General features: G+C 42.9%; 1 protein-coding gene across 2 annotated transcripts in view; it reads left to right on the top strand.

The window, feature by feature from the left end:
* The window catches only part of LOC122408710 (rap guanine nucleotide exchange factor 2-like), a 138620-nt gene that overhangs the window by 37028 nt on the left and 89390 nt on the right, over window positions 1-12202 (top strand). Inside the window, exons 4-5 of one of the 2 annotated variants that reach the window (XM_043415677.1) lie at window positions 1814-1941; window positions 2391-2474. In XM_043415677.1, coding sequence (XP_043271612.1) covers window positions 1814-1941; window positions 2391-2474 — 212 coding nt within the window. Of the gene's footprint in view, window positions 1-1813; window positions 1942-2390; window positions 2475-3628; window positions 3748-5988; window positions 6476-12202 lie in introns of those variants that run through there. The other variant, XM_043415681.1, reaches the window with a different exon arrangement.

The following is a 12202-nucleotide window of genomic DNA, read 5'->3' as shown; positions in this document are numbered from 1 at the left end:
CGTGACTTTTTCCTAAAGAGTTATGATACGATGATCAGAGATCTCAATAGTTTCCTGGGTCAATCTTTATATGGAAAATCTTCAAACGCGATGCGCCGTTCGAAATGATTTTTTGGTGAGCTCTGCTTTTGGGATTCTTTTTTTCGTCACCTTAATTCCACTTTCTCGGCTGGATGGAAAGGAACAAGTTCCGATTTCATCGGAATCAATAAAATGGAGGGAAACTTTGAGCAGGGTCGATGGTACGAGAGTTTCAGTAAATCCTTGACATTTATTGATAAAATTTTTAGGGAAAATTGTCGACGCGATTCTAAAAGTATTTCCTGCTTCAAATCATATTTTCGAAAGTCCTGCTCCCAAAAAATCTATTAAACTTTACATCAAAGAAATTAATCCCGTTGAACCAGGACAAATGCGAGCTGCAATTAATAACGGAGAAACTCATTCGCACAAGTTCGCCGAGCGCAAAAATCCCAGAAGCACGAAGCTCTTCCATATATTCACAAAACAGTGCGGTTGCTTATCGCGCCAAGCTCACGCAATTAATACAATTAATTATCGAACCGAGACTCATGCGTTAAGTACACATGAATCCAGAAGAAGCCCGATTTATAAATGGGAGTTGAGTTTCACGACTCAATTTGTTAATGAGATTGGCCCCCGCGATTTAATCGTTGCTTCTCGCTGCGAACAACGAGCGAACTCAGCTCGTTAATATTTATCGCGTTCGTCTCACTGCTCATTGATCTTATCTCATTATGCAGCCGAGCGATGGATGAAGCTTAGCAAAAAACGAAGCATATTCATCGGTCAGGGATCGTGTATATAGGATCGTTCGAGCAACTATTTAACGCCTTTTGTTCCTCCGCGTCTTTCCACGTTACTCCGTTAGTTTATCACGGCTCGTGCAAACATCGCTCCATAAAGAGCTGCCCGAGATCGTCTCGAGTTTCTACGCACTCTCATCCCGGCACTTTACACCTTGGCACATCCTCTTTCGAAGCGGCGCTTTTCATTAATCTCGGATCAACTGCGTGCATCGGCTCCGTTCGCATCATTTAATTCAGGCAATTTTCCTCGCAAGTACAAAGAATTTGGAAAAATCGTTTTATAAATAGGCAAGCGCCTCAACGCGTATCGCGCGACATAAAACGAATACGGGATTAGCTCGTTGTGTTAGTAATCCGGAGGCCGTTCGCGGTGGTTTATAACTCGTTACGGAGGCCCAAGAGTTCCTCGACCAGCCGACGACTTTCGATCGGGGCTGTGTGTGTACCACGCGAGGTCGCGTGCTACCATCGTCCCGGGTAGCGTGCAAGCTTTGCCTGGCGAACAGCTAAATGAGGAATAGCCTACACCGTAGACATACCAAACCTTAATGCAGTTCACAGGATGTCCTAAAAGTTCTTTGTTATCGACTTTGTCCCACGATTCCGGGGCGGAGAAAACGGTATTTGACGATTTTTTTTGTCGATTCTTCCCTGCACCGAGATATCGATCGATCGATGTGGGCCAATCCCGTCGCGGAGCCATCATACAAAGTGGGAGCTCCGAAGCTCCTTCGTTCGGCTAATTGGTGCCGCATCAACGCGGTGCATCGCGCAGGAAAATCACTCGAAACTTTTCGCTCTGGAACTTGATACTTTTTTTATACTCCGGAGATCTCGAGTGCGACAAAAGCCGCTATGCACGCGTCGCAGTTTTGCAATCTACGACCGAAAGGATAATAAATTTGAGCAAACATGACTCGCGAGTCCTCTGTGACATTATCGAGAACTGTTTTTCTATATGTTTTTATGTCCCTCTGTTGCAGGATCTGCAAATCATCTATTACGGACTCCTGGGTCTCGAGGCATTACGACCCTGTCGAGATTCCGTTTTACGAGGACTCTGCAAAGTCGTACGTTATGAAAGACATTACGCGAATCATGTTCTCTACTAGTGAGTATATTTCTGTTTTAGATTTATTTGCATAGCTCGATCTCGTCCTATTCCCCGATTCCGTTAATTTATTGTTCGATCAACTCGCGCAATTGGGATAATGAAATTTGCTTACGAGGACTCGGTTCCGTTAAAGTGGAAATTAATCTCTTCGATTTTTTGACTTATCTCCAAATCCTTCCATCTTTTTCGCCCCGTTTTTCATCATATCCAGGTGGCGCCATGTCTCGAGACATCTGACAATCCATCGTCGGCAGAACCGCTGCTTTATCACCGTCGGTAATACCAACGTCGCGTTGCTCGTTTACTTTCTCGATAATTCCATAGAATTTCCGCATTTACCGACGGGGATTATTTCCGCGAGTACCGTGGTCCGATTTAGTCAGAAATCGACCTTTCCTCGAGGGGTTTGACTCCGATATGAAACCGTTGATTTTTCGTTTTCGCAGCACCGGAGAATTGGCCAATTGCTGGTACATCCTCCTGTCAGGCTCCGTTTTCATCGATGGCTCGATGTTCCTGCCCCGTTCAAGGTATGTGTCGACGAGCAAAATTATTCTTTAAATATTTATCACCGTATTGTGACAAAGATTTCTTCCGTAATTAATCGACGACGAAAGGGCGTAAGTTTCATAAAACAATATTAATACGTGCCCGTTATAAATGGTCTCAATTTTCCCACCTTCCTAGCGCCCAGACTCGCGCGCAACGCACTCGGAAATCCTCATTAAATCTGTAACCTCCATCTTCTCCCTGTTTCGTGACATTGCCCGTATGGGCGAATTAATTTTACCGGTGCGTTCGTGGAACGAGGTCGTCATTCTCGTCGTCAACTCCCATCTACCTTGGTCCTCTTTTTTTTCGCGATCCGGAACCGTCTCCATTGAATATCGAATTACTCACCGTTTTATACTATGCGATCAAATGATCGATCGTCTCTCGTTCTTTCGTTTGCATTCGGCACCGAGAAAATTCTTGTGAAAAATAACGAATTAAAAGTTACTTTACAACTTCCTGAATGAGTAGTTTCCCCCTGAAACACGGAGCGCGCTGTTGATTTTTCTTCAATTTTTTTCAAGATACCAATCGTTTTGATATTTTTCTCGGCCCCGAAACACCGTGATAAATCGATATCCAAGGATTTTCTCTCCTCAAAAGCACACACGAATGTGTCACCAGTTGATGATACACGTACTCGTATAAGGATTTATGGGAGACGTGAGCGTATGAGGGTGATGGAGGAAATGAAAAAACAGTACAATTATGATGATTATTGTTTAAATAGCACGACAAACTCGTAGTGCTCTTGTTAGGGAGAGCGAAGAGAGGAAAACGGGAAAGACTGCGAGTCGCGCGGTGCGGGCTCGGAGATAGGAAATATATTTGAAAGTGAATGAGCAGAGAGCGGGAAACGTCGGTACGTGTAACTCGTTTTAAAGGTCATTCCCATGGGGATCGTTCCACGGAGAAGCTTGTCTCGTACTGTCAAAGTTACAAGGGGAAAATCATTTCGTGTCTAGAAGCGAGAAAGAGAGAAACATGGAGAGTGGGAAGGAGCGAGGAGGGAGGGAAAGAGAGGAAAAAAGAGAGTCGCAGAGGCGAGCACATGGGGGAGGACAGCGCCACTCTTGGCACAGGTTTGTTTGTCAACTACGTTGTCGACAGTCGCTCCGCAGCCGGTTTCCGATACACTCGAGTCTTCTCGTATACCAGTACAGCTCAGGCTCCATTCCAATAAAGGATTCTCCGATTTCCGGATGCGCATCATCAAACACTTACATTCCTCGATTAATCATCGCTGCCAAAGTACCAACATATTGTTGCGTTCTTTTTCTCTCGCGAAGGAAATATCCGCCTTTCAAATATCGCGCTCCGAACACGAAAACGTTTCGATGTAACAAGTGCGACTCACGGGAAAGTTGACGAAGGATTATAATCTTGTAAAATAATGGTTGCGAGTGCGTGAAATTGAAGTTTCTCGAACGAAATGTAGGAATGAGGCTCGACGAGAATTTTTCGGAACAACGAATCGGGAAATCGATGGAGGAAACGAATTTTTTAAAATTTCTTTCGTAAGCGCATCCGCTGATCGAACTCAAAATTATTCTCGATTGAATAAACAAAGCTCGCGGAATTTTAGACGAAAATTTTGGACAAAACGGATTAACGAGTTATACGAACGAAATTCCTTTCGAAAAGTACGAAAGCTTCTGATTGTTGGGTGCAACGGACCACCGTATAATTGGGCAGCGAAGGTGCAACGTACGCGCGCGGTCGTGATCACAAATCGTTCGCGAGAATTTGTAAGCTTCATGCAGGTACAGGCATCAAAGGCGTACATATACCGAAATAGTAGTGCGATCAGTGACCCGTGCATAAAGCGAACGGGCGCACCGGTGCACCCGAGTCTATAACGAAACGCCAAAACAATACATGCGCGCACATCATTCGAAAACGTGAAATTTCGGAGATAAAATCGTTTTTTTTTTTTTCGTTTCGCTTCATCCTGGCGAAGTTGATATATTCGTCCCGAGAGCGATCGAATTTCTCATCTGTGAACTGGGCAGTTTGTATAGAATCGTTCGAATATTTCCAGATTTTTTTATTATCCAACGACAAAAGAACTGATTGCGCAGGTTTTGCCGAAAAATGTCAATTTTTTAAAACTTAATTGAACGCGGCAAAGTTTTGTTCGTAGCTTGGGAAGTTTCGCGATAAAAATCAAAGTTTATGCGTAATCGATTGTAAAATAATAATCAACCGATGAGATTTACAAAAACAGGATTAAATGGCGAGACTCGTGTTTCGAGCTTGCAAAGTTTTGCCATAAAAATGGACGTTTAGTTAATTAATCGTCGAAGTGATTACGCGAAGCTCGTTAATCAGGGGCTTATGCTCCACGTAAAGGCGGTGGTTTGAGCCACGCGTAGAGCGACGCTCGGTGAGAAAGGATCGAGGCACAAGGATACGAAGGATATTTCACTGTTGTTGCTCCACTCACGTTGCGACTCTCGCTGCCTCCGGTTTGCTCCGTCAGAGTTTCGCTGCATTCGTATTACATATTTCACCTCGGTTATGCGCGTTCTCAAAATTTTTCATTCACTTAATCGATCAGTGGGCGAATAAACTTTCGTGTTTTTCAATTATCAATACATTTTTGATATTTTGTTGTTTTGTTCGACTAGTGATAGTGCGAGCACGTTTCGATGGGCGTCGCGAACCGCAAACCCAATTTTTCGGTACAGTATACATTTGTTTTTAGAACTGTACGTGAAATTCACGAATCGGAGTGTTTCTGGAAGATCAAAAGATGAAAATTCTGCAAAATTTTTACTCAAACATTCTCTTTCGTTCAAACCTCGTTTTTGAAATGTCAAATGAACGCGAATTAAGAATGTAAAGTACAATTTATATCGCTCATTTGCTTAACCGTCGTGTTAGATTTCACATCGACTTCCTCAAAGTTTTATCTTCCGCTGCTTCATATACCGGTTGCTCAGTTCGACACTTTGATTCTCTAAATAATGGTGATAACGACATTTATCAGGGGGATGGGAACATGCACTTGAGCCGCTGAATTTTTCTGTTTCCAATTCTCATAAGCCGAACTGATCAATATTCTTACAAATGATATGCAGCCTCTCGGGATTTCGCCTTAATCGTAACGTGATTGCGGGGGAAAAAAAAGAAATGAAAAAAGAAAAAACACATGGAGCGTCGGCTCGATAGTAAATCGAAGAGGGATAAAAACAAAATATGACGAAAGTTGCAACATTTTTTGCACTCTTTGCTTCATCGTACAATATCTCGAGAACGTTGAGCCGGAGCATGCGCATCTAAAATTGAGGCCATCGTATATATTTGTATGGAGCAAAGTCACTGAAATATTCAATTCCAGTTGAATTTTGTTCCCGCTGTTTAATATTTGATCGCGGTCCGCGGAGGACAAAATTGAGCCTCGAATTTGTAGGAATAATAAAACTGCGTTTTAACTCTATCGTGCGAGCGAGAGAAAATCGAGTTTTTGATTTCCGTTGGATTTTTCAGTTTTTCTATTCAGACGAATATTAATTTTCCTCATTTCCACGTTCGATCCTTCGAGGATGAGAATTATTTTGATACCGTTTTGAAACTTCTGCGTTCGGCACGGCGAACGTTTCAACAGTTGGTGCGAATCTCGAACTCGGAGAATTACCGTGTTATCGAGTGTCTTCGGCATGTTTTGAAATTCATACGAATCTGAGAGTTCGCGGCTATGTTTGCCAAGTGAAAACTCAACGAAAGTGAATGCGAACGTTGTCCAATCCGTATACAAATATTCAAATATTACACACACACACACACACTGACGTAGCCTCTGCACACATTTGGATCGTGAAGTGTCGATCGGAGTTATCGCGTGGGCGGAGAAGAAAGTTGGGTGAGCAGAGTCTCGTCGAGGTGACGAAAAAGCCGGCAAACTGGATGCGACTGACGGCGCCGCGCCTCCCCCGCCCCCGCCGCCGCCTAACATCACTGTCACTCAAGATGACCGGTGAGAGCTCATTTACTATATGCTCATTCTCTTGGTCTCCCTTAATTTCTAGATTCTTTGGATATACGAAAAAAATAGGAGGAAAAATGGAGCGAGATATACGCTAAAAATGATTTAAAAACAAATGAAAAGATTCACGATTCGTGAGACAAGAAAATTTAGGATTTTACAATTGAAACGTTTTGCTGGAAAAGTAAATTTTTAATGAAAAAATCCTAGTCAGGATTACGATCGTCGAGAGCTGGTCAATTGCTCTTATTCGTCTCAATTATTCCTTCGACTTTCAAAACATAAATGAGAATCATCGAGTTCGATAAGAATAAAATCTCGTCTATTCAGCCTGAAAATGCAATGTGCAAGGAACAACAATGCACTCGAGACTGACGCTCATAAACAGAGGCAAAAGCAATTACGGCTGTCTCTGTTCCATCCTATCGTAGTATATTACACGAACGCGCGACGCTCGATGAAATATTCATTTTGCTTCTCGAGAGCGAAGGAGATGGAGAAAATGAGAGAAATAGTAGCACAAAAGTTGGCTCGTGTATAGCGTAATGAAATTCTTGTATTTCTCTCGGCGAATGCAGCAGGTACACCATCGAGAAGGCCATTTTGCCAGTTTACAGTTACGCGGCGGAAACTCTTCTGTCAAAGAAACCGTGTAATTATTAATCTCCAGTCCCACTCGCGAATTTCCCCTTCTCCCAGACTTTTAATTATGAATTTCATTCTCTGTGCGAACTATATGGAGAAGTCCTCGAAAAATTGAAAAAGGGTCGTTTTTTACTCGTCGCAGCCTCCGATCTCCACAGAAACAAGCAGAGAAAACGAATGATTTTATCGATTAAAATTTGGTACCTGGTCCAGTTTTCGCATCCGTCAGGCTCCTCGCGCGTTGTTGGCAATTCGTAATTTCCTCCATCATCATTCTTTTCTACTTTCTATCTTTGTTTTCTCGAGCTCTTCGTCGTATTTTCGTCTCTCGAGATGAGCCAATCACAGTAACCGCTCATCATAAAAGCCCCGGCATACCGAGGGCGATTCACCTGTTACTTGGCAAAATGCCGGAGCCTCGGTCAGGCTCAACTATCATTTTATTTAATGTTGCCGCATACCTCGGCTCTCTCAAACGATGGGTATGAAAAGTTCGCTACGTTGAGAAGGGTCGTTGCCAGCCTGAGAAATGCCTTTCCTGTATTACTTGTGGGAGTTTCTCTCTCTCTCTCTCTCTATATATCTACAAATTTTCATGGATATACATAAATAGGCTATTTTATGATTACTCGACTACACTCCATTCCGCAACTATTTCGATTCTATTACTCTTTTTTGTGCTTCTTTCCCGTCGCTGCGTATCCTGGATGTATAACGACTGTATAAATCGAAAGCGCGATTATTGCGTGTTTTGTTTTCAAAATAAATATTTTACCGATCCTTGCCCGACTTGTGTCCTGCCCCGTGTGCTAAAAATTCCCAACGATCATTCAGCCATGTGTAGAAATTCTTACAGCGAACACATTATATTTACATTTCATTTTCAACGGTTACTAGAAATCGGGGCGTTTCGATGTCTCCGCGGATTGATTTTTCGTGAATTTCCGTACGACAAATTCGCGTGGATGATTTTTCTATAAATGAATTTTGAGACTGGAAATTCAGATGAAATTCCAGAGGGAACGCACAAGTGCGAATCTCCCTGACTCGTTTTTATCTTCATCCTTTGATCGCAGCCTTCTCCCTGCAATTTTCTTCAACCTGTTTGTCTCGTCCTCGCGACGCAGATAGCAATGTATTCTCTGCGTTCGTTGTTTTTTTTTTTTCATTTTTTTTTTTAAATTCCCTCTCACTCTCTTCTCTGTCATTCCTGGCGCACAAAGGCAAATTATCGATTTCCTATCGGTAAAACGAGAAGCCGAGCGTACTTTATCTCGGGATGGGTCGCGGCCTCGTCGGTGCTGTATGGGCATCATTCGTGCCTAAGCTCTCCTCCGCCCTCCCCGGACCCTTCGTTCCTAACGCTACAAATCGCCTCGGACATGTTTGCAATACCATTTTTTTTGAATATGCTACAACAAAAGTTTTTGCACTTGGGATGAGAAACTTTTTTTCTTCACTCGCAAAAAACGACGCGCTAAAGTCTCCGAAGATTCAGCAGGTTTCGTCGGACTGGCCTCAAGCCGAAGGCTTCGTTCACATCGTTGGAGTTTTGAAAATCAATTAAAGTGTTCTAATTCCCCATGAATCTCAAAACATAAAGATTGTAATACGATGATTGAAAAATCGATGATTGGAAAACAACGCGACGTTAGTTAGTCTCCGACCCTTAAAACTTCAGGACAAAATACATCACATTTTTTCCGGGAATTTAGCCTCGAAAATGTTGCGCAAACGTTTGAAAAACTATGAAGGCAAAAAATAGAGTTTAATCACATTTTTTCGTCACAAAAGCGTTCTCTCTTGCTGAAAATAACACTCAACCGACGCGACGTGGAGAGAAATGCGTCCACGTACGTAGAGCATTTATGGTGGAAACTTTGCTCCCCCCTCCCTTTTCCTTTCTCTTCTTCTGGACTGTTATATACATTCGATTTATAGCGAAGGAATAAAGGTTCCCAGATATACACTTCTCTCGTTTATCTTCGATCCATCTCCATCAGCTCATTCTGACGTAAGGTCATCGTCTCGCCCACGCATTATGGAACCCACGACGGAAACGTCTTTTTTCAGTGCACGCCACATTTACGTACTTTGACATATGCTTGCACGTGTACACACACTCACGTGGTTCAAGAGTGTTTACAAATTGGTGACAGACCTTTCCACCTTTTCCTCGCATATCTGATGGACTGCAATTCGCTCATAATAGACCAACCTACTGGAGATTCGTACAGCCAATCAATTGAGAGTGTATTAATGCAACGTTATTCTCGCGGAGGAGCTCCTTGAATTACGTCAAATCTTTCGGTTTGGAATAATATCGAAAATATTGGGAAAAAAGCCTTATTCTCCGTTATCGATTTATGCGACGAAGTTTTGTCAGAGCTTTTTTTTTAGCATGGATCAGAGCCCTTGGTCAGAGTAATTACGTTCACTCGGCTGGATTCTGCAATAAATTATTAAAAAATCGATTTTACATGGACCAACATTGAACTGGAGATTATTTCTTTGATAATCTGTTTTCAAGGGATGCGCATCAACTTCGAGTGCGCATGATTCGACTTTGAATCCAATGTGCGCTTCAAATATCCTCGCGTGACGTAGTATTAACTCGGTCGTAAGGTAAACGCGGCTCGCACCGTAAGAGGAGCAACCGCATGGATTTTTTTTCCCTCCATGATCAGGTCAGAGTCTCACGCTTGGTGGAAAATGAATCGGGCCTCTTATTCGCACGAGTTGAATCAAGCGAAATTGTATGGATGATGGAGATAAATAGATAAGAAATCTCGGGCTCTCCCCATTCTCTTTCCTCCATTTCCTCAACTGAATTCTCACTTCCGTGTTTGACTTCCTCGTCCTTCGAAATCTCTCCCGCAGTGTAAATATTTTTCTAATCTCCGATTTCCTTAATCCGATCAACGTTTTATTTGCCGACAAATGAAATTGCTGCTGGATAAAAACGAAGGATTTCCGATAAATTTACAGAGTGAAAAATACTCCTCGCTCAACAAAGCAACGAAATTGTTCGCGCTCAATAGAACTTCGCTGCCGTGTAATACAAACCGCGCCCCCGTGCTGCATGGACTTCACGAGTCCCGCGCTTACGAGAGCCAAGGCTATCGAGTGCATTCCGCGGGCACCCCCTTCCCTCCACCTTTGAGCTACGGGAAACGTAACTATTTCGATTCGTGAGCAACAAACAGGCGTATCTGTTCGAGTTTCGTACTGCGAGTCGTGCGACTTGAGCTCCCTTGATGGGTGGCAACAGTTTCGGCTTTTATTCCTGCTTGCCTTGGAAACGTGCACTTTTTTGCCTAAATAATTATCGGAAAAGAATGTCGCGGGCGATAATCGATGACGGAATTTCAAGAGCGGCTCGCGAATGAATAATTATTTTTTTTATCAAATTTTTATCCACGCAGTTTTAGAATTCATCGCGTTTCATCAGTTAATTGGTTTACGGTACATAAAAATAGCTGCGCTTGTTATTTTCTCCTTATGAGTGTTAGGACTCGAAGGCATAATGAGATTTTTAACAATCAGAGTACTCGATATTCAAGTGTGAAATTGTTTCCGTTCGCCAATTTGCACCCTTCGCGCACTCTGTAGGGCGAGAGCCGTCTGGGCGTCCCGGGACAAAAAACTCGATAACTATCCAGAACTCGAACGTTCTCGTTCGCTCTTTAAATTATTCAGGGTCGCGGGGCGATGAAATTCGTTTCGAATTTCTCGTTATATGAAAAAGTGTGAGATACCGTTGAAAATGAGAAAACAAAATGAACCGCATTGCGGAAGGGATGCGTTGCCAAGAGAATTCGACGTACGTACGTACACGCGTCCTTGGTAAATGCACCAAAAATTTCTAATGGCCGTACGCGTTGGCTATTTCACGTACGATTTCAATGCCTCGCCGTTGGCGTTATTTTAAAATCACGGAATGGCAAATCTCTCGCAAGCTCGAAACGTATAGTCGATGAGCGTGAGACAAATGGTCTCGCGGAAAGCCGAGGGAAAAATATGTCCTAACGGTGTCCTGCGTGAACGTCGTTGTAAAATCGGTTGAAAAGAATTTCCTTTTACCGAAAACATTCTCCTCCGGCTTTCTCCTTCAGCCGGCGAATTTTCACTGTTTTTATTCGTCTTCCTTCTACATCGCGAAACATGGGACAATGCGATGATGATACTCGAGTCCCGGAGATGCAACACCAAAAGCTTTGCGCTCTCGCGCGTCTCATGCATTATGACATCCAAGACGAGCCCGATCGATCGTTTCGACGCTCGAGGAGTCCTTCTCATCTCTATCCCTCAAGTTTCTATACATAGAATGCGTGTATACGTACTTTATTGTTTCTACGGAAAGCTCGCACTCATCTCGCGGTCCTCCTCCCTCCAGCTCTCTTTGCTCTTTTTTCCTCACCATTTTAGCCCTGCTCATACCCCCGAGTGACTTTCTCGAGAGAAAAAAAACCGAGGCAAAATATTAAAGACCGTTGTTGTATATTTTCACAATTATTATATGCCTCGGAAGTGTGCTGCTGCGTTGTGTCTGTGTGTGTCGCACTGAAAGAATTATCTTCCTTTTGAATTACCGTCGGAACCATACATAGAAGCGTTGGAATACGAAGGAATTCATCAATTTTACTGCGTATCAAATTTTCATGAAAATAAAAATAAAATTGCTCGTCGTTAAGCGAGCGAATGTAGGGCGAGGAAAAAATGGAGTTTCTCGATGTCCCATTTTCCATGGAAAGTGCACTCTTCGCGCACATTCGTTATAAAATATTTCTCAAATATTCTAGGGAATGGCAAACGTTGATAAACGATATTACGTCATTTTCCAATTCATCAAATGAGATATTGGTAAGTACTTTGAGAGTAGTTAAGGTTGAATCTCTTTCGATGCGACGACAAAGTAGGCTACGAATACCTGCCCACCGGTAGCGACTTTAGTGTGTGCCATAAAACTTTTTCAATATGCGCTTATGAGAGCTTCACCGAAAGCTCTCCGCGTCCTTAACATTTTCTTCCTACGACTCACGATTTGCCCTTTTTGCACGGAAACTAAAATCT

Source organism: Venturia canescens, chromosome 4 (assembly GCF_019457755.1).
Source record: "Venturia canescens isolate UGA chromosome 4, ASM1945775v1, whole genome shotgun sequence".
Classification (NCBI taxonomy): Eukaryota; Metazoa; Arthropoda; class Insecta; order Hymenoptera; family Ichneumonidae; genus Venturia; species Venturia canescens.
The sequence above is the reverse complement of the archived record's forward strand: the minus strand, read 5'-3'. Positions and strand labels throughout refer to the sequence as shown.